The 27,176-nt window shown below is 40.3% G+C and overlaps 1 protein-coding gene across 5 annotated transcripts in view; it reads left to right on the top strand.

Moving 5' to 3' along the window:
• Window positions 1-27,176, top strand: part of plxna1b (plexin A1b) — a 215,410-nt gene that overhangs the window by 51,157 nt on the left and 137,077 nt on the right. For all 5 annotated transcript variants that reach the window (XM_030133610.1, XM_030133611.1, XM_030133608.1 and 2 more), the window contains one exon: window positions 7,953-8,135. In XM_030133610.1, the coding sequence (XP_029989470.1) occupies window positions 7,953-8,135 (183 nt within the window). The remainder of the gene's footprint in view (window positions 1-7,952; window positions 8,136-27,176) is intronic.

The raw sequence follows: 27,176 nt of genomic DNA, 5'->3' as shown, positions 1-27,176 counted from the left end.
GCATTGCCAACACTTTGTGTGCACAGTCTTGTCTAAAGATCTTTTAAATGCCAACAACTGTTTCCAGATTATCTGTTTGTTTGCCAGTAACGTTAATTAAATGTATAAAGAAACCATTAGGCTACTTTTCTATCCGTCACCAATGGATTATAGTTCATACCTACATACAGTTGCGGAAAAAATCATTAGACCACCCCTTGTTTTCTTCAGTTTCTTGTTTGTTTCAATGCCTGGTACAACTAAAGGTACATTTGTTTGGACAAATATAATGATAACAACAAAAATAGCTCATAAGAGTTTAATTTCAGATGTTTTCTTGATAATAACCAAAATCACTTCAGTTCTTACATCAACAGCTATGGCATTGTACTGACAAAAACAGTGCTTTTAGGCATTCCATAATTTCTTTTTCATCTGTTTTAGTCACATGATACACACAGGGGTAGGGGTGTGTATTGGCAAGAATCTGGCGATACAGTACAAATCACAATAGTAGGATTACGATACAATATATCACGATATAACACAATACTGTTAACAAGGCAATATGTTTTGTGTTGTTTCTTCTTTTGAAAGATTATTTCCTGGAAAAACTTAAAGTGCAGCATTTGGATAAATAAAGTTTTAACATGCGGCTTTACAGGTACAAAAAACCCCCCACACATACAAACAAACAAACAAATAAATGTTTTACAGACATTACAGTTTAAGATCCTTCTTAAATGTTCATATTCTATTGCGAAAAGAATACATAGCGTTCAGTCCATGAATCATTCCTCACCATAACTTTATTTTCGTGCATTCCCAAAAAACCCTGAACATTTGCCTCTTTCAGACAGTAAAAAGTGTTTTTAGGATGCTTGACTAATCCATTATTTAACAAAACAGCGTTATCAATTTCAAAAAACTACATTTATGACCTGCAGTATCACAATACTACTTTTGTAGTATACAAACAACAGAGCAAAATACCCATGTGAATATAGAAATAAGAGTTTGAAAAACAAAACACAAAAATGAACCTCCGCCATGTCTGCATTTGAATAAATACCTAAAAATATCGATACACTACTTTTAAATATCAATCCAGTATCGTGAAGTGAAATATCGCGATATATTGCGATACCGATATTTTCTTACACCCCTGCACAGGAGTTAGTACTTGATTGCATAACCACTGTTTTTGATGACTTTTGATGGTCTAATAATTTTTTTCCGGGACTGTATACTCGTAAAATCAGAGACTATATGGTTAATTCCTGCACTGTCCTGTGGATGTTTGGGACTAATGTTTGGGACTATGCTAGCATTACAAGTGGCCTCATCACCTTTCAAATGCAGACGAGAAAAGAAGCTATTCACAGCACTTAACAGCATTCAAGGTCCTCCTGGGATGACTGCAGCTCTGATTCTAATAGAAAGTGAAATTACAAATCGAGAGGAGATGCAAATGAGGTGCTGGTAATGTGGAAAAATCCCATTGCAAGTTAAAGAAAAAAAGTATGTAGTTTTGTTGTTTTTTCCCCTGTAAGTTTTGTTTTACCATTTTAGTTAGGGCTGATTTCCATGCCTTTTTAATGATATAATAGGAATCGGTACATTCCTGAATGCTTAGTGGACAAACACAATAACGGGAGTATTTTCTCTCTTTTATTATGCTGAATCGCATACCATTTGGTTGTATTAAAGCAGGCCTCTTCTCTTGTATGCTTCTACACTAGTACTTAATATGATTCAGCTGCCGGTAGAGTGAAATGTTTCTAAAATATCTTTAACTCTGATGAACCACTCAGCTCCATGACTGATCATCTTCCAGTCACATGCATTAGTTTTTAACAGCATGTGAGGTTAAATAGGCATATGGATGCTTTCACATCTCCTCGCAAGCCTCTCTGAACGTTCTTTCCCCCTTTCCATACTGCACACAGTAGGTATTGTGTGTTGTCGTCTGTCTCTCTCATTCGGTAGGATTGTGGTCTAAATACGTGGTGACAGCTTTTGGAAGCGGCTCTCTGAATAGGTGCCAACTCCTTGAGGTTTCTCTGTCTGCATGGAGTGCTCTCAACGTAGAAATTACTACCCTGCAACCCATGAATGTGGAATTGGTACAGTCATCTCTTCTTCTAAATTATTGATCACTTACGATCTAACTAGCTCATTCCAGAGAAAAAGCTACCGCATCATGGAAGGAAGGAAGCCATTCACAAAGTGTAGAAACAGGAGAAATGTCTTGCTTTAAATCATCCTCCTCCACCAACACTTTTCCCTTAAGATGTAGTTGATGCATCATCTTTTTCGTCAGTGTCTCCTTTTGACAAACAACCAATGAAACACAGACTGTTTCCATGGAGCTGCTGTTGTCACAAGTGACGTCTATGATCAGCCCAGTGAGACTTTTACTTTTGCACTGGTTTATTTAAGGGTAAGATAAATCTGCACATTTAACTTGTACTTATATGCTGGTCTGAATGTGTTAAGCGTGGGCTAAACCCTGGAGATTGGGTTGGATATTTGACAATAAACAAATTATCCATTATATTTTTTTTTACTTCACGCTAAAATACATTGAGGTGGTAAATCTTTTAATTAAAAATCTCTATCTGCTGATATTTGTGCTCAAGGAACATATAGTTGTTTATCATAGACTTCTGCTTTTAATGAATGTGTGAAATATGTTGCAGTGTTGTACATGATGTCAGAGTGGGTCTGCATCAGGAAGCCTTTAACTCACTGTGACAGACGGCTGTGTGCATATGACTGGGCCTATATGAGTGTGATGGCCTTTATATGCTTTATATTTGTGTACAACATAGGAACCTATACTATATGCCTCTTGGGCAGTGATGTCAACTGACTTTGATGCACAGCTACACACACATGAGCACACACATACTTTGCATTATGAATGTGTAGCTGTGGGTACCATCAGATGCTAGGCTATGTATTGCTCTTTTGCTTTATAAATCAGCACAAGGACATGTGCACGTCTACTCATGTGTACACACGCACGCACGCACGCACACACGCACGCACGCACAAACGCACGCACACACACACACACATAATTACCAACTCTGCAGCACTTCTTGTGTTTATTCTTGAAGAAACTCCAGCAATATCTCCATGAGTTCAAGGCCCCCGCTGAGATTTCTGGGTAATTTATGAGCTGGCCTCCCCCTGAATTCCTCACTCTGCTTGGAGCCAGGCACATACACACATACACACTTGCAAACTTATGTCAGGTAAAGGCACCTGCATTTGTGTGTAGCATTAGGCGTGTGTGTGTGCATAGTGTAAAAATGATCTGATAGGAAAACAAGGTGGAAGGGTGCAGAGGAGCAACTCCTCTGGTAGATAATTTCCTTTCCTTTTCATTTCTTTTTCACCTCTTGCCTGTCTGCGCGCACACAGACACACACACAGACACACAAACAGCCAAACCCAGGCTCTCCGACCCTCGCAGAAGTAGGTCATTGTATGCACATGTCTTCCATGTACACAATAACAGCGAAACAAAGGACTTAGATCCACGTTACATTGAAAACATTGGAGTTTGTTATTTTCATAGAAGTATATGTTTACCTTTTAGTTGACATCTGATGACAGAGGCATAATGGCATTTTTTTCATGCCCATAAATGCATGTAAGATAGAACCATAGATCCTCATCTGTCCTGTGTTGAAATCATGCTGTCTGGACTTATACCAGTCACTTCTCTCTGTGTTCTGTCCTCTTTTTTACTTGTTCATTTAAAACATTTTAAATGTATTTTTTTTTCCAAAAATATGTTTTTACAGGGAGGCATACAAGGTGCTGCCCAGTTCATTCACATGTTGCTAAATGAATAAATGTTTTTGTTTGCCATGCATGTTTTCCTTTCTCCTTAATAGCTATAATTCACTGCCATGTATGTAATCAACAACACCATGTATGTTCCCATACATAAGCCTATATTGTGCTCTGCACTTTCCACATGTGTCACTGGCAGGAGGTGACTATTGACAGGCTCCACTTGAGGTTGCCGTAATGTGCGCCCACACATATTTTCCTGACGTAATAAGTTAACGAAATAGCCATCATAGGGGAATGATTATTCAAGTATTTCCTTCAGCACAAGCCTGCAGGCGCACATCTGTAATCAGTCAGTGTTATTGTGGGCTGTGTTGTGTGTACACACGTGTTTGGTGCCATATGAATGACTATATTTCATCGTATTGCAGTGTGAAGTGGCTGAAGCAGCCCCACCCAGGGGAAACCACAGCTGTGGCAATTGGCCAGCAGAACATGTGACCAAGAGCTGCTTTTAGAGTCCCACTTGATATACAGTATATGTGTGTGTGTATGTGTGTTTCTTTGTGCAATCCTCATATATTGTACAGACAGTATCTAGGTCATATATTTCTCTGTGACCTTGAATATCAGCTGACAGCTCACATGTACGGTATGAACACACCATAACAATAGTGCTTCACTCTGAGCTTATACTGTATTAACCCTTTCAAACATAAGCCCCTCTCAGTCAGTCACTGTGGTTCTTAGTCTGAACTCAAAATTTTAAAAACTCCATAATTGTGTTTCTAATAAATACCTTGTAATTTGTAAAATATACTTTTCAGCCATGTGTGTCATTTAAAGGAAATGGACTAAAATAGAAAAACGACTAAATGCTGTTTTCACTCTCCACATTCATGCCTTAATCATGCACCCACATTCAAGGAGAAAAGACAAGCTCCAGCAAACTTCAAATCCACAAATTCATTCAGTGCTGCATGCACACTGCGAAAATCAAAACAAGAAACCACCCTCCTGCATTTGTAAGGCCTGGCTGCCAAAGTCAGTGGAAGGTTGTTGGCTTAACTCTTTCATTCCTGGAGGAGCTGTGCGTCTTTGAAAACACTGCAGACTTAAATACAGTCTCCAGCCAACAGCCCCGCAGAAACCACAGAGGGGAATATTCTTTCCATACTGAATATCGCCTCCAATTCACGTGGGAATATTTTAGTGCCTTAAATTGCAGAAACCACATCAGAATGTAGCTCCTCCATTAAAATGCTTTCCAACCTCAAGGGAAATGCCTTTTATTCTGTGCTGATCTGTGCTGTTTCAACCTTCAGGACCTGCAGGAGTTCTACAGCACCTTTACCCTCCAGTGCCCCACAGAGACCTACATATGCTCTATGCACCTCTAGGGCCTACTGTATACAGTATTTTCGACAGTTGGTCTTCTCCATAGAAGATGGATTAACCCTTTTAACTCGTTTCCCTCAGGTTTTGATGTCATGGGATTGCTCTTGTTTGTGTGTGTGTTTGCGTTGCAGACTGTAATCCAGATTGATGGATTTCTTTCCCATGACTATATGGTTTAAAATTGCAGCCCCTAGTAGTATGTCATATGAAGACGATGGGAATTGTTCCGTTGCTTGTAGCGAAATGTGTCCACATACACACAAAGGAAATAAACGGATGCTTTGGTTGAATAGTTGTGTGTACACTTGTGTGTGTGTTAAAGGTTTACAAGTCCTCACATGTTGGTGTGTGTTGTCTGTCAGCTGCCTTTTGTTCCAAGGAAAGAAATTGCCCCCTAGCCATTAGTGGTTACAAAAGAAAGTTGTTTCAGGTAATGGCTGTGTGTGTTCCTGCCTCTCACTTTCTTAAACACACACACACTCCGATACATAGACACACACAATGTCTATTCTCTTCTTGTACTGTTTTGTTACATGACATTTGTGCACCTAGACAGAAATGGAGAAGCTGAGATCAGGAGACCAAGCCCTTTGTTGGCTTGAGTTGATACCCCCCCCCCCCCCCCCCCCCACACACACACACACACACACACACTCCTATAACATACTATAGGCCCAAGTAGGTGTATGAGTGACAGAGAGTTGTGGGTGAAAGATGAAGTCTTGGTGTGGAGGGATGGATGAAAAGAGAAACACAGAGCGATTAAGCGCGAAGGGTTAGATGGACAGAGGTAGGAGAGGACAGGGAGGGGATATTGATGTTTGCTCTGTTACCGTAGTGGCTGGAAGACGGAGAGAAAGAGTGAGAAAGTAGAAAAAGGCAGAATAACGGCTTATTGACGTGTGCTGAGCTGCAGGCAATTTAGGCAGATCGGGAGGGAGAGAGAGAGCGAGGGGGAGGGTGTTATCTTTTCTCCTGTGTGGATCAATCAGATGATGTAGTGATAAAACTGTGGATTACACCGCCATTTACACACTACCCAAGTGTGCATGTGTGTACTAACACACGTGCATCTGCAGGTTCCGATTTACTCACACTGACGCCTATTCAGTCCGACACTTTAGCAGTCAGTCGACAACCTCATGTCTGACATACATATGCCTTTGCCCGCACTACTTTGTCTGTGTCAAATCGAATACTAAAGCAGCAGTGGAAAAGGTATCGTTAATGCTCGAGTAACTATTGTTAACTGTAAAATTTTAAAGCTGATTTGTCATTAAATTGTATACAAATAGAACATGCCAGGGTGATATTGACCAGATATAAAAAATGTGGTCTCTTAATTTCCTTTCAGCTAATTAACTGATTAAATCTAATAGTCAGTGGAAATAATCAGGCCATGCTGCGACTTGGTTTACTTACTGTGAGAATGTGTGCAATAGCACACACTCATCAATATCAGCACTGATGAAAACGCTTCGAAAAAAAAGTTACGTTTTACAAACCAGTCATTGTCTGTGGCACTTAAACCCCACTCCAGCAGCTGATTGTAGTGTGTGTGTGTGTATATATATATATAGATGTGTGTGTGACTGGTTAAAACATCATATGGGTCAGTAGACTGCCCAGGGCGATGGGGACCTCGTGACACTGGAATGCTCCACATATTGTCACATGGTCGACAGCATTACATCCATGTCACCGGCGTGACTGAACACTTTAGAGTTTATTCAGAGTTTTCTGTGGTGGAATTTACTTTGGAACAATGGGGAGTGTGATTATGAATAGTGGGGTTTTCAATAGACTGCTAAATTGAATTAACGTATGGATTTTTAAGTAAAAGCATTTATACGTCTACAACCCTCTGTGTACTCCCACTGCTTTTAACGTTTGATTGAATGAAGTCCAAACACTGATGATGGAAACTGGCCTCTGGGCTGTTGTGTTTCTAGTTTTTAACTGTTCATGCAACTGTTTAAAAAAAAAAATACTGAAAATGATGTTGATTATAAGAAAAACACCTTGCTCACTTTAACCCATAAAGACCCCAAACTATTTTTGTCACAAATGATGTTTTTTTTTGTCTTTCACAAGTGATTTATCACCATTTATTACATTATTAGCTTCTGTTTTTTGCATTTTTCAATGAAAATCCAGTATTTTTCCCCATATTCAATTTACTGATTGTGTAGATGTTATTAAAAGCTCAGAGTAAATTCAAAGGTTATTGTATCAAAACAGAGAAATCTGAGTTAAAGGTGATTTTTTTTCAGTTAAAATACATCATTACCTGAACATAAAACAAGCATCTCCATCTACTGTCATTTGTGAAACACTATGGGTTTTACTGGTGAGTCAATGTTACAGAAGATCACAGTGTTTCATGTTCAGTATGGAGCCTCTGAACGTCCAAATGGGTCATATCTGATGACCATAAAAACATGACAAACTGCATTTTACACCAATTATTTACATATTTTGATAGCATTAGTAGATTAACAGGTATTTAATTAACTGACAATTTTATATCAGTAGAAGCTTTAGGTCAATGGTGGATGTTTGGGTCTTTATGGGTTAAAAAGAATGTCCTTTACTGAGGAGAAAACACTCAGCTCATCACCTCCTCCCCAGCATAAAGTGCAAAATCAATACTGTAAAATAACACACCATAAACAATGCTGCGAGTCACGGATGAAATTATCAGCAATTTTGCTCTTTGTTTTCTGGCCTCATGTCTGATTGTTGTCTTTTCTTCCTTTTTCTAGCCTCTGCAGATAGATGATAACTTCTGTGGGCAGGACTTCAACCAGCCTCTTGGGGGAACCAGCACCATCGAGGGCACGCCGCTCTTCATCGATAAAGACGATGGCATGACCTCGGTGGCGGCATACGACTACCGCGGCAACACAGTGGCTTTTGTTGGCACACGCAATGGAAAACTGAAGAAGGTAGGACTTGATTTTGGTGTATTTTGTCCTTTTTGTTTTATTGTGAGTTGTTTTTTGCTTTGTTTTGTGTGGTTGCTGTAGTTGTGAAACTGCATGTGAGTCATTCCTGCACAGTGGGAACACACTGGACACAGATATGGGTTGTACTTCAATGCATTTAGTGACACATTTTTCAGCCTTATTATCTTATGACTCGAGCTTTGAGACTTTAGAGTGAGATGTAAATGCTGACTGCCTGTTATGTGTTTACACCAAGCACTGCCCTCATACTTTTTATACTGAGATGAACTGAAGGCAACACCATTTGAGTCGTAAACAGCCATTTCTGACAGAACTTCCAAGAGCCTCTTTAACCCATAAAGACCCAAACAGCCACTGGCAACCAAAATCATCTACTGATCTAAACTGTTTAATACCTGTTGATCCATTAATCCTGTTAATACATGTAAATAACTGAAGTAAAATACAGTTTGTCATCTTTTCATGGTCATCAGATATGACTCATTTGGACGTTCAGAGGCTCCGTAGTGAATGTACAAACACAGTTATCTACTACAACATTGATTCACCAGTAAAACCCATGGAGTTGGATCAATGACAGTGAATGGACACACTTGTCTTTACAATCACTTATTGGTATATTTGCTCAAAAAAACCCTTTTTCTTCAGTTTTCTGTTTCTGATTTAATAACTGTTAAACTTACTATGAGTTTTAATGAACCTCTACATGGTCAGTAAATTAAATATAGAAAAACACGTGATTTTCACTGAAAAGAATGCAACATACAGAGGACAATACCCTAATAATTGGTGATAAATCACTTAAGAAAGGTTACATCTACAGAAAAAATCATTTGGGAACTTCCACAAAAGCAGCACTGAGTCTTTATGAGTTAAAGCCTTTCCATTTAACAAGCTGTTTAGTCCCTGTCCACTCCTTCATCCAATGTCATGTTAGTCACGTTAGACATAAAATGTTACTGCTGTGTCCCAATATCATGCACAGTCTTTCCTTTCAGTTCAAGAGCTCAACCTCAGTTTGTCCATCAGTTCTAGCTGGTTCTGTCCCAGGTCTGTTTTTTTTTTCTGGTCTTGTATGGCCTTAGCTAACTCACAACATAAGCTTTAAACTTCCTCTTTACTCTACTGAGGCTGACTTCAGTAAAACTCTACTTGTGTGTCATTTGTCCCTGTGTCCCATGTCTTTGTTAGTGTGTATCCAGTCTATGGAGGACAGAGCTCTTGGGGTAAATGGTAGCTCATTAGAATTCCCCCCGTTTCCCTCTGCACTGCTCAAGACCTGTCATCCATTCAGTATTATGAATGTATAATCAGCCTGTGTGTTTGTGTGCGTTTAATGCGTGTTTGTGTATGCATGCAGTGCTTGTGTGTTTGTCACTCACAGTACGCATAATGATGTGTTCGCTTGTGATGCCATGGATTTGTGCGTGCACGTGCGTGTGTTTATGAGGGAGTGAGAGACAACAAACAATACAGTGTTGACTAAGATTCAGTGTTGTGCATTTGTCAAAATGACACCCATTCAGTTAGCTTGGCAACAGTCCCTTTATTTATTTACTGATTCTCATGTGTCTTTTCGTCAGTGCTGTTATGCACCCAGGCTGAGGTATGAGTGCGGAACATTACCTGGCAATGCTGTGGTACATTGCTTTAATATGTCAGTGTGTGTTTAACAACCGCAGCAAAGAGTTGTCACTTCTTTAGTGTGCCTTGTGTTTCTGATGGAAAACTCCAAAGCAGCTGGTTTTGGGAAATATTCAGGAAAGAATATAGCACAAAAAAAATCACTGGTAAAAGTCACACATTAAGAGGCAGAAGAGATTAAAATGCACAAGAATTCCAATGTACATGTACTGCGATGTATCTGTGCAGATGGTAAATATATTCTATTCTATTCTATTCTATAAAAAGGTGAAATGCACAAATAAAACATTATCACCATGGGTGCATAGGTAATGATAAACAGCCTGAATGTGCCTTTTTCCCCATTATGGTCCTTAGAAACGTCTTGTTACGTTATTTTTTGGGAAATATTTAGAAAAGAATATAGCACAGAAAAAAATTACTAGTGAAAGTCACACATTAAAAGGCAGGAGAGATTAAAACGTGCAAGAATTCCAATGTAACTATACTGCGATGTATCTGTGCAAATGGCAAATAAAGTCTCTTCTCTTCTCTTCTATGCTATGCTATGCTATGCTATTCTATTCTATTCTAAAAATAGGTAAAACATACACACACAAAAACAACAAAAATAAAACCAAAACAAAACATTATCATCATGGGTGCATAGGTAATGATAAACAGCCTGGATGTGCCTTTTTTTTCCCCATTATGGTCCCTCGAAACGTCTTAAGTTATGTTATTTAACCTGTTACACCATTTAATTTGTGACTTGGTTGGATCTGAAGTGCTTTGATATCGTTTGATCTATTTTTAACTAACTTCTCCTGACTCAACCTCTCAAGGTTGTCCACAGCAACAAAACAGTGACATAAACAACATGTTTAATGCACTAATGAAGTCCCACTGAGCTCTGTTGGCCACACAAACACACACACACACACGCACACACACACACACACACACACACACACACACACACACACACACACACACACACACACACACTCTTTCACAGGGGAAGCTTTTACTAATGAGTCCTAGTTTGATGGAACATAGATAGGAGTGATACAGGGAGAGCAAGGGAGATAGGAAGATGAAGCAGATAGGGTGAAAAGCACCAAGAGGAAGTGATGAAGAGAGGTGACGTCCACGGGTGTGATTAACTCATTCCAGCGGTCATCAGGATGCCGCTGTGGTCAAGGACACAGCAGTGGACCGGCCGGCCGCTGCACTTAATATTTAGGATTAAAAGCGTCCGTTTTCCCTTTGACTGCTTCATTATCTCTGTCCGCTTGGCTCATCCTGTCGTTGGTCACTTAGCGTCTGTGTTCATCTGTCAGCGGACTGACTTTACATGATGTACCGTACCTCACTTCCACTCTTTCATCTGTTCTTCTGAAACAGCTAAGTCACCTCTGTCTGAGTGGTAAAGCGCTCAGCAGATGGACCAGAAAAACAGCCAAGTGAAGTGACTTGGACGACTTGTCTGGGCCACTTCTGTATCCTGAAGCACTGTTGAACATTGACAAAGAAAGGCCATGCATCATTACCCACACACACATGCACACCCACAGTATATTGGACGTCTCAGTAGGTGTTCAGAGGGGATCGGCTCAAAAAGTGTGTTCTTGTCGATAGTGCGATACTAATATAAAGTGCTTTTTTTTGTTCTCTTTTTGGATATTGCACACACAAACACAGACTTGCACGCAGACATGACTGAGGATTCCTCAGCTGCGCCCTCCGTCGGGGTCCAATGCGAGCCATCTGCTGTTTGTATGTGGCCAGTGTGCCAGGTGGTTGGAGCCCCCAGTGCCCGCTGTGTGTCCATTGTGACTGTGCCAGGCTCAGGTGTGTGTGGAGGTGCTGCCCACTGTCCATTCATCGTATTTGGGGATCAATGACACAAACCCTGATGATGGCAAGGACAGATGGAAATAATGTCACAAGCAGTAATACCATATTTTTTAAAAGGAATGAATATAATTGTGTAGGACTGGTTAATAGCTCTTATGACAGTCTTTTCAGGTAAAATTATGCATTTGCCAACACAAAAGGCAAATGTGTATCTGTAATTGGAGTAAACTTATGGAAATCCTTGATAAAGAATTAAATCGGTCACTAAATTTAAAAGGATGTTTAAAACTAAGGTATTCAATAAATCTAAAATATTAGGATAAAGTAAGCCAATTATCAGTACAAATCTAAGATTTTGCTTAGATTTAAATAATTTGTTTATTTATATTAATGTTTAAAACTGTGCCATCTTGTTCTGTCTCTGCAACTTCCCTTCTTGTAAAAAAGGTAGGCAAAAATAAGCTGTTGCATCAGCCTACACCTTTTCATCGATATTTAATATAGAAATCCAAATGGAATGTATGTATATATTATGTTCTGTTAAATGGATGAATAAATTACTACCACTACTACTGTCCATGATCTGAGTTACAATGCTGGTTAGTCACAGCCACATGTTAATACATGTTTTTGAAGACCTAGTGCAGTGACTTTATTTAGACAATAACTTGAAGAAAACTAAAGTAAATCTGCCCACTGATGAAGTAAACAGTATGTCCACTTTTTCCTCTGTTCACCATATAGCTGTGACAGCTCTCACTGTTTCCTATTAATTACCTAGATTGTTTTGTCCTGCCATAGTCTAATTTGTCTCACCACAGTTTTGTAATGAACTGAAAACATTTATACTCTCGCTATTGTTTGTGCACTGTTGCTACAGCAAAAGATCTGTGTAAATCAGAATTACTGCATGTGGGAGTTCTGCAGCTGGAACAGCAGTTCACAGTGACTTTATTTCTGCACTGTTTGAAGTGCTCTTTTTTTTCTTCAGTAACACTAAAATAATAAAAACTCCAGCAAGTAAAAGTTGGCTAATTTAACACTTCTGGCACTTACGAATCATCATATATAGACTTCAGGAAATGTGCTAATCAAGCAATAGTAATGCAACAAATGACCAGTAAAGCAACGCTCTACAACACAATACAAAAATTATACTGTTATTTGACCTCTTTAAAAATAATTAACTGCACAGGATTACTTGGCATCTGTGCTTTGCTAATTTAATGACAATATTTCTGTGATTCCTCAGAAAACAGATGATCCAAAAATTCTGATTTGTTAAATCACTCACCCCCATCTCAGAGGTATTTATTCTAGAATTCAGTTTTAGAGGTTTGTATTTGTCACTTGTACTGTGTTTTCTTGGTGGTTTGGTCACCTGGGATGCAAGGGGTTAATAACAAGTGGCAGTTTGTCTTTTCTGTGTGTATGTAGCAGTGTTAAGTCACTGATGTATTCCACTGGGATTGCCGGTGTCACGGCCTAATTGACTGATGATTATTATTCCACTGGTGAATAATGCTGCCCTGTCCAACTCCCCTGTGTGTGTGTGTATATATATAATATATATATATATATATATATATATATATATATATATATATATATATATATATATATATATATATATATATGTGTGTGTGTGTAAGTCCACCTCCCAGACTTAACAGACAGGACCTTTACCAAAAAACACCAAATCAACACTGCGGAAGTACATCAGTAACATTTGACCATTAAATTAGTCAAAAATGTACAATAACAAAGAAATGCTTTGTTCTCTCTGTATGTATTTATCTTTGTGCTTTATGAGATGAAAATCTAAAATCGGAAAATCTGATGTAGTGACTTTCCTTTCCTGTGTTTGTGTGGGGTTTGTGTTATCATTTGGCTCAGCCAGCTGAACCACGAGTTGTTTGGGCCGGGCAGCAGCACAGAGGCCCGCATTGTGCAGGCGTTTGGTGGCCCTCGGTCATTAGTTCACAAAACTGCATGTGGTCACACACATACACAGCCGTAGAGGAGATGGAGAGAAGGACGATAGGGATCAGATTTGTTTGGAAGGAAGAGAAGCTGGAGTCTTCAAGACAAAACGGATAACTTACACTCTGCATTCAATACTCTTTTTCCACTTAATTTAGCCATTTCCCAGAGCTCCATCAGTCATCCAATCTTATCAGGATGTTCTCAAATTAACAGCAAAATGTGTCATTTTCCTCAGTGGTTTCTTCTTCTTCCTGACAACACAGCTTTTAAATGGCTTTTCCCTATTATATACAGGCCACTTAAGCCATAATTTGTGTGACAACTCAAGCATATACAGTCTATCTTATCCTTTCTCACCAAAAGAACCTTCTCTTAGCATGCAACGTAGCATGAAATCACATCGGGGAGCTGGCCAGCTAGCCTCCTGTAACTATTTATGCCATAAAGGCTTCACTCATATGCTTCAGTCTGCGTCATAACAGTCACAGCTACTATAGCTGAAGTCAGGGTGACCATGTGTTGGTGTATCTGCAGGAAAACTGCTGCTTTTTTTTCTTCTCAGATTTGGATCAGTGACTATCTGTGCATGTGTGCGCCCTACTGAAGCATGCAAATATCAATTATCTCTCATTATTGCCAGGCTTCATCTTTCTCCCATCTGTTGGAATGTCCTCTTGTGTGGCTACAGTGAACCTAACAGAACGTAAAGCATCTCCCCATGGACACACACTTGTTCTGTCTGAACACATATTTTCCTCACAGAGACATATTTAAGCATTCATGGGGGCTGCCACCTCTGATTTTTAGGGCAAGTGAGAAAATCCTATATATATTACATTATTTTATGAGCTTAAAAAATGTCTAAAAGGCATCCATAAGTTCCATTCTAATGTAAAAAGCTTGTGTAAAACCACAGTTATGAATTAGTAAAAGGAATCCATCCATCATCGCCTCTGTTCCCTCTCTCATTTTCTCTGTTTCATCTGCTGCTCACAGATTCTCTTTTTACGTTCCGTCTTGCTGTCTCCTTCTGTGATCAAAGATTCTTCTGCCTGATAATAGTTGAGTGTTGTGTACGTGTGGAAACGTGGTGATCGCTATTTTTCTCTAATCATTTTTTCTCATTAAAGAGAAGAATGCACACACAGAATATAGACAAACTACGTATGTGTGAGAAGTTTGCATGTATAAGCACACACTTTCACATCTCGGAAAATGGGTTTTAGCACTTAGGTTGTAAGGGGAGACAGTAATGAGGGGTCTTCTTAAAAGATGTAATGCCACCCCATCTTCCACACACATACGAATCCACCCACGCAGGCTCATTAAACCAGTATCTCTAACTCCGCACCTCATCTGGCATAATGATCCATATTTCTTACCTTACTAACAAGCACTGGCGACATTAAGGGACCCTATGAATTGCTGGAAGTTTTAAATTTTAACAAATAGCCCTTCTTAAGATGAGGTACAGTCTATTGATTTCCCCATCGTTGTGCATAAGCGTTCAAAGCTAATCACTGTGAAAGTTACAGTGTGGCCCCTGTGTTCGCGAATACCATTGATGAGGAGAGTTCAGTCCTTGATAATCTCAGCGCTAATGCACTTTAGCCTGGTCCAACAGTGTGTGACTGCACCGCACGGCACTCATTCACTACCTCCGCGTTCCCATCCTAATTCACTACTACCAGGGGTTAATGAGGCAAAGTAAAGAGGAGATGCGAGAAAGAGGGAGAAATGGTGATGAAGCTGGGAGAAAAGGAGACATAAGGACAAGAAAGACAGAGGGAGATGAATAATAAATGTGCCATGCTAGAATCCATTTTTAAGGGAAGATTAGAAGAAGTCTGGATGCAAGCTGGGGTGCTCACATGATCCAAGTGAAGACTAGGCCAGACTGTTTTTTAGGTCATCTCCATTAGACATCTCAGAATAGAAGATCAAAGAATCCCAGTTTTTAATCATATGTGTGTAAAGTTATGAGTCTTTTACTTGTTGAGTGTTTACAGTGTTATTCTCACTATACCTGCACATACGGCCTTTTAGTTTTAGTTATACAACCGAGCTGTCAGCGGTATAGAATGAAAAATACAATGAGAGGGGGAGGCGAACCCTGTAACCCTCTGTAATCAGTGTAACAGTCACAACACCACATGAACACAAATTCCCCGTTGTTCGAACACACTTCCCTGATAAACACAAACTTAAAATAAGCGGAGAGTGCAGAGATTCACACTGCGAAGGAATGAAGCCCGTTCAGCTGTTACAAAGCGTTCTGTAAAGCTACGATATAAGTGACTCAAACTATCATAAATTCAAGCCCAGTGAATTCAAGAGTAATACCTTGGTGTAGTTCTGCCACTAAAATGAGCATTTGTCTTAAGTATTCAGTGAGGAAACTTTAAAAATATTGAGAATTTTAAGCAGATGCAGCACTGATGGAGTTTTCCAGAACGTGCTCTTATATCTTGCATCACAGCAGAAGCCTTGTTAAGCAGTGAAGGCGTTCCTTCCACTGAAATGAAGTGTTCAAATTAATGTTGTAGTTTTGGAAAGCGAATAGATTAGATTAAGTTTCTTTATTGTCAGTATACAGTAGACATACACCTAGGGTTGCCAACCGTCCATTGAAAAAAGGAATCATCCCGTATTTAGAAACAAAAGTACGCATCCTGTATTGAGCTGAAAAGGGACACACTTTTTTAAACACACAAAAAAGGCAAAATAAAGGCAATTGGGTCAGCTGGTGAGGTGTCCCTGATTTTTTTTTTTCAGGGAGTTGGCAACCCTACATGCACCATACACTGAAATCGAACTTCTGCTTTTAACCTATTACTAGAACATATAGGAACGCACCACAGCTGCGGACTTGCCATATCAAGTGCCCAGGCAGCAAATGTGGGGTTAAGTGCCTTGCTCAAGGGCACGTCAGTCAACAACTTTGTCTGGCAGTCCGGGGAATCGAACCAGTGACCCTTCAGTCACAAGCCAACTCTCCAGCCTTCTAGGTCATGGCTGTATAGTGGATTAAGCTTGATGCAGTGAAAACAAATAGGTTTCAAATATTCACTCAGTCAACATAATTATTTTGGCATTACAAAACACGGTCCCTGATGTTGACATGAGAGATTCTGTGTCTGTAAAAAGGGAAGTGTAGCGAGTGGAGAAGTCCTGGCATTGCTGTGTCCATGCCAACAGCACACCTGGTGAATGGAACAACGCCAAAGCTCCATGGGCGCTCTCACTCCTGGCAAGACACACAACCACACACACACACACACACACACATGCACAACATCAGAGGGGATGTCATATCTCAAGCTAACAAGCCAAAATGAGTGCATGCATGCAGGTGCTGTATATGCAAACTTGGACTCACACTGGGGCGCGTTGGACGGCAGCGCAGTGTCCAGAGGGCTGGGCATGAGTGGCACAGCAGGCATAGATTACCTTTGGCCCACAGTGGCTGTGTCTCACACACAGTCGCACATACCACGTCTCTTGTACGCTCATTTCCTTGCAATTAAGCCCAGCAGTTCACAGCATATAGTCTTGGCTTAGAGGAGACAGTCTTCAAATGGCTGTGCAGCTCTCCACAAGCCCTTAACAACCACACGTGGAAGCTACACAACCCCTCAGCCATTAAGTGGCAAGAATGATCAACTGTTTAGAGAGACACACCCGCAGACACAGCACTTCAGTACTTTTCTTAAATCTCTGTAAATAACAGGATGTGAGGAGCTTCTTCATCTCCATTACACCAAATGACAAGTGTAAATGAGTGTAAATATGTGTTACTATCAAATTAGTTAATCTAGTGTGAAGAATGTACGCAGTATGCACATGCACACACTCTCCTATGGGAAGTGACTGTAGCCAGCTTATCAGATTACCCACTGCCATGTTAATAGATTCTTAATAGATTGTTTTTGATTAGTTCCTCTGGTTTAGTGATGTTAAGATGATTAACATTTATGTGTATGAAGAAACACTCATTTGTATACCTAAAGATGCACCTGCATACATTTGCATACAATCCATACAGAAACGAGCATTACCACTGTGTGTGCTTTACTATGATTGTGGATGTCTGTATCATCTCATGGTTATTGTATGCTTCTGGAGTATTTCAGGTCTACACTGTCTCTCCCACAGACACACCCACACACACACACCAGAAACTCCTGCGAGAGACACACACATACACACAAAAACAACTTGAAATGCACCAGCTCCCTGTGCTCATCCTCCTGGCACAGCATGGTGGCATTTCTTGCTATCTAACTAATTACCCCCCTCCCCCTTTGCCCTTACCCCCGAGTGGAAATAGCTTCAGCCTGAAGCTTAGAGTCTATCTCAGCTGGCTCGGTAACTTGCCCCTAGCTTGCCTGGTTTTAGTCCGCACTTAGTCCCTGACCAGTACCATCCATATTGCCCTGACCCTGTGGCTAATCCTATTAATGTTAGAGATGGTGATAGTCAAGCGGAAAGCCAGTCCTGCATGCTGCACCAATGCCTTTAGCAAATCTTTAAGCGTAACAGTTAGCTAAAGTGAACTTACTTTGGTTTCTTTTTGCCTGTATATTATTAGTTCTAGTGCGCAGGGCAGCAAGTCCTGTCTAATTACTGAGATGAGATTTCATTTACTGCTAATTAAGAGGAGTAACTGTTGTTCCAGCAGTGGCCAAGGCTCTTCCTTTTAGCATCAGGGGAACTAGCAAAGAAACAGCTAATGGCTTTATTATTGGTGCAACTGACCTTGTGGCTTTACCGTTTCCATCTGCTAAGCCCTTAAAAATGAAGAATTAGGCATTTAAAAGGAGACTCACTGGGCTCAGAGTGTGTTTGCGTGCTCACAGAGGCTCATTTCTTTTTCGCCACCTACCCCTGCATTCTTCTTTCACATCTTTGCATTCGTAGTATCTTAAATTTGAGAGACAGAGAACGGCTCATCGTCTCGTCTCGTGCGGTAAAATATTTATCCATCCGTTCCTCTGGTTCAAATGTTTCGAACCGATGGAGTCTTTAATTAGTCATGTCTGCATCCATCTCTCTTCCCCCTGTCTGTCTCCGGTTCCCTCTTCAGTTCAAGTCTTTCTTCGCCCTACCCCTCTGTTTTTCTCTGTTTGATTCACTCACACCATAGCTACTCCCTGTCTGCTCCCCTCCTTTCTCAATGGAATTAGTCATTAGCTGACTGACTGAGTTGATTGCATCTATTCCCAAGACAAGCATTTGTTTGTGCATCTTCTTTTCTTTCCCTCCCTCCTCAGCCCTTACTTTTACTCCTTTCCCACCCATTCTCTTTTAACCCTCACTTCCTCCTACCTTATTATTCTTACTTTACCTGCTTCATTTAAACCAGACCCACACCATCTATCTCTACTATTTCTTTTTTGTTCCTAAAACTGTCTTGGCCACATATATCGGTTTCAGTTACCTAATTAACATACAGTGGTACACAGACGGCCCCCATTAGGTTTGTCCATATCTTCTCTATAACATTAATTGCCCAGTGTCATCCTAAATCAGCTAACACCAATTAAGCCCTCAGTATTATATTTAATTGGTCATTTAGCTTGGCTACCGTTTGAGTGTAGTGTCTCACTGGAAATGGTTTAGTTGGCCTCCGACAGCACATGTGGCCATTTCGGAGGCAGTTTTCCTCTTCCCTGCGGGTTTTACAGTAGTCTGGCCAGCTACTGCCACTGCCAAGAGCCAAGATAGAAGGGTGGTGATGATGTCTGTGTGTGTATGTGTGTGTGTGTGTTTGCTGCAGAGGAGTAACAAATAGCAATAAAGGGGGGAAGCTTCTCCTCTGTCTCCCCTTCCCTCTCTCCCTCAACCACCTTCTCCTTCTCCACTCCTCCATCCATGTGTTGCTGGTGGATTAAGCTAATTAAAGCACCACAAACGGGGTCCCCAGAGACAGACTGCAAACGCACACTCGCTACGAGACACGCACACACACTCATTAACAAAGGCAAGCACACACAAGCAGGGAAAACAGGCAGGAAACATGAGAACAGACGCACACATACAAAGACGTGCATCAGGCTACATGAACTACAGGCAACGATACTGTTTGCATGTGCAGACTTAAGATGCCATACATTATGTGTCCTTCTAACAAAGTATCATAGACCTCTTGTGCTGCAAACAGGCTTAAAATCCTCTTTAGAGGATTTCTATGGGGATTAAATTATCTTTCATTAGTTGAATGAAGTATAAGTGTAACCCAACCTTATATACGTAACAAACTGCTGCTCAAAGCTAATGCTGCATCTTCAGTCTGCTGGCAGCATTAGCCTAAGGATTCCCAGCTATGTGTTATCATCCATAAGAGCCTTGTGCTGTCTATTTATGGGTCGCTGGTAGGGAACTAGTGGCCCAGAAATAACAGTAGACCCTCTCACTTCAGCCTTGATGTATATATGTGTCTGTTTATAGATGTGTGTGACTTATCGGAAGGGCTGAACACTGCTGTAGTGTGGCATTCAAGGTATTTTTAGGACAAGTTCCCAAGTCTGGATTTGCAACTCATTCAAGTTTGCACATATGTACTCAAGCCAAGCCATTAAATGCATAAATGTTGCCAAGGTAAAAGAGAAGCAGGTAGAAGAGATAAAAAAAAAAGAGTTTGGAAGGGTGGAAATCCTTCATCCTGCCTTAGAGAAACAGGATGCTGTGCCACTTTGTAGGAATTCCTTCCGGATGTTTCTGCTTTCAGGATAATGGCTGTCTCTGAATGTTGCCTACTTCCAGTCAAACCTATTGGATTACTGATAACCTTGGATAGGATAGGGCCAACATGGATTGAGAGAGCAGAAGGTGAACAGCCCTCTTCCTCCTCCTCCTTCCTTTTCTTTCTGTTTTTTCACTCATTCTCACTCATTTCCCAGTTTATTGTTTCATAGTTAAATCAAAGACAGGTATAGCATCAAATATGTGCATAGATCTGTTTTCTCCAAACGTGTATGTGTCCTCCCTTATTTTGGTTTTTTTTTCTTTTTTTGTCAGCTGTCCCACTGCCCCCCCACAGAGGCCCGTTTTAGTATTGTGAGGAAGAGTACAACAATAAACACACAAGCGCACACACCCAATAATAAGACTCCAATAACATAGGGGTCTTTACTTCAAGTTGTCTCCAAATCCCTCAGTGGCGGGCCTCCTCCTTGGTTGCCATGGCAACAGTAGTCAGGGCAGCCATGGTTGGCAATAGTGAGGAAGAGCAGGAATGAGGAAGAAGAAAAAAAAAAAAAAGAGTCACAGGGAGCATTGATGTTCGTGGTAGAGGCTGGGGATTTGAACACAGTCACAACATTAAAAGTGGGTTGCTGCAACATTGCTGAATGTTGGAGTAGCGCACATAACGCAGTGCTGGGAGTGCAGTTTGAGCTGGGGTTGGAAATAAGTGGGCTTGTAGGTCATGTTTACCCCCATGTGTGTGCATGTGTGTGTGCATGTGTGTCTGTTTGTGTGTCTTTGGTAGAGGGAGAGAAAGAGACAGAAATGTGTGTGAGAGATAAAAGTGCAGAGACAGCACAGGCGTTCATTAACTCCCTCGGCATGTTCATTCTGTCTTCATGTTTGTGCGCTCGCAGATGAGCTCTGTGTTTGTGTGCACATGCTCATCCATGCACAACACTGTAGCCATGGAGAGATTTCAGTCTACGCTCTCAGTTGCTATGATATAATATGATGCATCCCCTATAGCGCTTCACCTTAACAAAAAATATGTAAATGTTCCCAGTTTCTTGTAATGAAATGTAAATATTCTGTGAAATTTAATAATGCGGGAATAGTTTAATTTTATTCTAAATGAGTTGCTCCATTTTGGACTTCATTCCCTTTAATCAGCCAGCACTCTCTTTACCTCCCTGGACTCTCCTCTCTTCTGTATGTATTCCATTGGTGCAGCAGAGACTACATGCACAGCAAACGGGCAGTTAGTGTCAGGATTCCGATGGAAAATCCATAGTTTCATTACAGGCCCAGTGGTATGAATGTGGCTGGGAGGCAACCAATGCTCTATCACGGGCCCTATGGGAGCCAAAATGGCTGCATTTAGTGATGCAGCGGAGTGAAGAGGAGGCAAGAGGGTCAAGGCTGCCGCTGGGAATGAAGTGTATAAGAAAGATGGAGAAGAGCTGGCAGATAAAGTTCATGTGCAGTAAGTGGCACAGCTGCAGTCGAACCCTGCTCACCTTCTGAGGATTATATCACACTGTTTCTGTGTGTTTGTGTGTCAGGAGGAGACACTGTCAAGAATCTCACAATGTAATTTGACAACAGCGGCGTAAGCCACATTGTTACCATTGACTATCTCTACTGCTGTATAAATATAAAGCATAGTATTTATGACCAGTATATTCGCTTGTAAAGCAGATTATAGAGGGCTTGGTGTCTTGTAGGTAGTTTAATGACAAATATTCAGACATCTCTTCACTGTAGCCCTCAAAAGTAAATGCAACACAGTGAAATTCAGTGCTCCTTGTGAATACTGACACTAGTATTTCTTCATGCCACACATTTTCTTGCATAATTTACTAACATAAAATCAAATTTTTATGGTTAAGGGTATACTTTGTGCACAGTATCATACAACCTAACCCAGTGTTTTTCAACCTTGGGGTCGGGACCCCACATGAGTTCACCTGAAAATCAAATGCGGTCACCTGAAATTTGTAGTAATTGATTTACAAAAAAAAAAAAAAAAAAAAAAAGAAAGTTACTAATAAAAAATATATGGTGAGTCGAGAGAGACAATCACATACATACAAGACATGACAAACTCTGAAGCTGAAACTGAAGCACTGTGGTACTGTTTATCTTTCAAATGTTCATTGTGGTTGTTTCAGATGCTGCAGCTCTTTCATAATTCATAGTTTGAGTTATTTTGTTCAGTATTAATTGTCAGCCTTGTAAATCCAAGCTGGAATGACTGTACATATCCTGACCAAGGAAAGTACAATTCTCACTTTATGCTGTAATCTACACCTTGCTTTTCTGCCTCCATCCATAATAATATACATTATATAGACTAAATATCATCTAAAATTAATGTTTATTTGCAACATAGTATAGCAAACTATTACATGATCAAAAACAAATTAATTTTAGCAAAAAAATCTCTATTTTGAATATCTGGTTTCAACCGGCTCGATATATAAAGTGTCATGAGATTACTTTTGTAATGATTTAGCGCTATATAAATAAAATTTGTTTGATTAATTGATTAATTTGATTGATGTCTGGGATTGCCAAAAATTTGTGATGTTAAAATGTGGTCATGTGCCAAAAAAGGTTGGGAACCGCTGACCTAACCAATCTCCACATCACCTCCCATGAATTTAACACATATGACAAATAAGCCCCCTGCTACATCATTATGTCTTTTTAATTTTCATCACTCAAAGGGAAGTATTAAAACCGGAAGGCACTTAGAGTTATTGAGAAAGGTCTGAGGTGAGTTAATCTGGAAGAAGGCTGGGCTCTGGAGCTCTTGGATTCTGTTTGTCCCCCCTGGTGATTAGAGTTAAGAGGCAAGCTTTAAGGGAAATTAGCTTTCGATTGAAGCTCCTGATAAAGAGGTAGGGTTGTAATTGTTGGTGACCTCCAGGAACATCGAATACGGATCAGGTGAAGCGGTAATGACAATTAATTTTTTAAATGTTGTTTATTTGCTGAAAGTGTAATGACCACACAATGACAAGAGAGTAAGGAAAGGCTTAAATCTCCCTTCATTTCCCAGTCTTTTAATGGAAATTGGCAAACTAGGAATCAGTGCTCTGACCAAATTGTAAGTAGTGTGGTCAAATGGTCTGTGGCTGACTTAATGTTTCGGCTACTTTTTTTTTAATTAATTTATTTTTTTTAAAGGATTCATTACCTGCTACATTTGATAAAAGGTTTATCACCTACCAATTGACACCACCCCATCCGCCCTTTTCTTCCTCCACCTATTCAACTCCCCATCCTCCTCTTGGGCTCTCTGATGAATTGCCAACAATATTTTTGTTTTGCCACACTCTTCACTTCCACGTGTACCTAACCAGATGATACAATGTCAAATCTTGGAAAAACAACCCAATTCCTCGGAGGAAGAAGGCGAGTGAGGGATTACGGAGGAGAGCTGGAGTGGAGGAGAAGGAGATGAGAGCCGAGGAGAGGCGACACACATGCACACTTAATCAGACTGATTGCTTGCGGCTGTGACTCCTCTCATTGCATCATCTCTCTAATGCATTGGTCCTGCATCAGTCTCTCCCACTGTGTGCGTGTATATGTGTGTGTGTTATCTTAAAAAAAAAAGGCCCCCAGTAGATTAGTAAAAGCCACAAGGGGCACATCCTGATGTTATGGAACCTTGGCTGTTCTAAAATGTGTGTTTGTGTGCTCTTTTTATAGTCTTCTGATTCACATCCAGTTTAGTCTGTTAAGTCCAAGAGTGTATATGAATGTGTATAACATTTATCATTGGGGGAGACTTTTCGGAGTACATTTATATGGAGCCAATTTCATTAGCAGTCAAACCTGCATCCCTCACTGAAACAGTTCAGTAACTAAATGGAGTATTGAATGACTGGATGCACAAGTAAGAACGCCTTGTTTAAAATGCACAAACAGAAACAGACTCTTTTGTTTTGTGTTGGAAAATGCATATTTCTCAACCCTGACTTTACGTTACGACTTCCAACACATACATCCACTCACACACACACATACACTGTGACTTCTTCATTCTCATCTCTTCTCTGCAGAGAGAGCAATGGAGCCACGAGCAATGCAAATTGGGTAAAATGTTCCGGAAAGTGGCTTTTCCCACTGGGACTTCTCGACTTCAGCTCTGAGTTAGCGCTCTGTGTGTGTTTGTGTGTGTGTGTGTTTGTATGTGCGTCACACTTCTTACTTCTCATTTGTGCATTTGTGCGTGTATGATCACAAAGTGTTCTGCGTACGCGCGAGAAGGAGCACAGACATGGTTTTGAATGCATGTGTGTTCATCAGGGCTGCCGTGGGCTGCGGAATATGTTCTATGTGATTTTAGGCAAGAGAGAATGAAAAAAAAAAAATGGATAAAGCAAGGGGATGGTGGAAATTGAGGGCACAGCTCTGTCAGACCTCACCAATTAGCAGCTATAAAGGCCTCAGTAGCTGTTAATTTAACTGTTGGTAAAGACACAGAGAGGGGCAGCTGGAGGAGAAGGGAAAAAAATGAGGATGAGGGAAGTTAAGGTGAGGTATTAGAGGGCTTACAGAGGGTCCTTTTTGTATTTATCAAAATAGATTCTTCATCTTCCAGTGAAAATTATTATTCTGTGTTAATTTGAATCCTTGATGATAATATTTACCTTAACCCATAAAGACCCCAAACAACCACTGGTGACCAAAACCATCTACTGATCTGAACTGTTTAATAACTTCTGAACCTTTAATACTATCAGTATGTTGAAATAATTGGTGTAAAATACAGTTTGTCATCTTTTCATGGTCCTCAGATATGACCCATTTGGATGTTCAGAGGCTCTGTAGTGAACAAGGAAACACAGTCATCTTCTACAACATTGATTCACCAGTAAAACCCATGGAGTTCGATCAATGACAGTGGATGGAGACAGTTGTTTTTTCATTCTGTTATTGATATCTTTGCTGAAAATGTCACTTTTTCTTCAGTTTTCTCTGTTTTTGATATAAAACCCTTCACCTTTAAACTGAACTTTTATGAACATCTACATTATCAGTTAATTAAATATGGGAAAATACATGACTTTCACTGAAAAAAATGCAGAGCAGGTCTGCACGTTATTGGAAAAAACTGACATTGCAATTTTTTTTAACCCTGTGATATATATTGCGATGTGAAAAACTACTCAGGAGGATATAATAGCTGTGTGGTGTGGACGTAAATAGGGAAACAAATTAGTTGTGTTTCCTCTCGTCGTGGCAACAGGTGCAGGGCGCTGTTAATACAGAACATGGTTTCTATATCATCCTTATAAGCATCTTTGAGTGTCCAAAAAAGCGTTATATAAGTGTGATATATTATTATTATTATTATTATTATTATTATTGTAGCTGAAATAATTCCAGATAATTGACGTTGCTTTTCTTTTTGGCACCAAGTCTTCGTTTTCGGCAATTTTCTCTTGCTTGTTGCTCATTTTTCAAAGTTGTTACCAGCAACTCCCTTCATGTGCAGGGGCGTGGTCTGCTTCAGCAAACTGATTAAGAACGATTGTAATTGGTGGATCGCTGCGCAGTGTGTGTCAGGTACCCAGGTTGAACTTAGATGAGAACATGTTGAGTTCATTTGCCTCCTACATTGCAGGACCTTGCGATGTGACTATTGCGCACACGTACATTGTGATGACGATGGTCATACGATATATTGTACAGCTCTAATACAGAGGATAATATCCTCTTGAGACCCAGGAAAGGGAGAATTTCAGCTTTTTAATTTTAAACAATTGTCTTGATTGGAAACTGCATAATGCAACAGTTTTTTTCAGATTCCTTTTTAAAATTATTTTTATATTTTTATTTATGTTTTAATGGAATGTGCTTTGCAATGGACAGCATTTTTTTAAAAAGTAAAACTGTCAAAGTTTTATCCCCTACAGAGCACAAAAAAGCATTGCTGGATCTCAGGAGGTTATAATAATTGGTGATAAATCATTTAAGAAAAGTTAAATAGAGAGAAAAAATCATTTGGGAGCTGACACAAATGTAGTACTGGGTCTTTATGGGTTAAAAATTCTATATTAGCTAACGCTGATGACTCAACTTACCCGACTTCATTGTTTTCCCATAAGCATATAAGCTTGAATGACTTGCTAGACTATCGGAACTGTATTAAACAACCAAATAAATAAATAACTATAATACACTAATCCATCCGCGGTTGAAAGTGGGATTTGCAACTTGCTGCAACAGTAAAATTGGGAGAATCTGACAAAAAGAAGTCTTTCATATGTTGCCAAGTTCCTTTATTGTAGGAGAACAGTGTCACATGCCCTCCTGTGAGTGTGAATCGGGGTTTACCTCTAGATGAACCCGGGGACTTGGTATGTTTTTCTGGCATTAGCAGTCACTCCCACTATGTCCGTTGCGGGGGATGTATTGTGCTGGTTCAAATTTATGGCCCTCTCTGCATGTGTGAGCGAGTGTGTGTTTGTGTGTGTTGTGGACCCAGTTAGGGCGGACAGTGAAGCATTGCCCCTCCACAAATGGGCCGTGGAAAGCCCACAGGTTGGACCATCTGCCTCTAGCATGTGTTTCCGCGAGTCTGTATGTACGCTAACTTGTGGGTCTTGTGACTTCTTACTGAATACCAAAATATTGTCTATTCAAAGTTTGTGACCTGGCCATGAGCAATTTACCCAAGCGCACATTGGAACACAAACAGCAGATTTATGCAGCCGCTGAGTCAACAGACTTGGCATTGGAAAACTTGGAGGATGCAGGAGAGGAAGACAATGGGACTGTGATACATGGTTTTACTGGAAATGGTGCACAGAGGAGGAAGGCATGAGGAGGGAAACTTAGAAG

Source organism: Sphaeramia orbicularis, chromosome 5, assembly GCF_902148855.1.
Source record: "Sphaeramia orbicularis chromosome 5, fSphaOr1.1, whole genome shotgun sequence".
Lineage (NCBI taxonomy): Eukaryota > Metazoa > Chordata > Actinopteri > Kurtiformes > Apogonidae > Sphaeramia > Sphaeramia orbicularis.
This window is presented reverse-complemented; position numbering and strand designations above follow the sequence as displayed.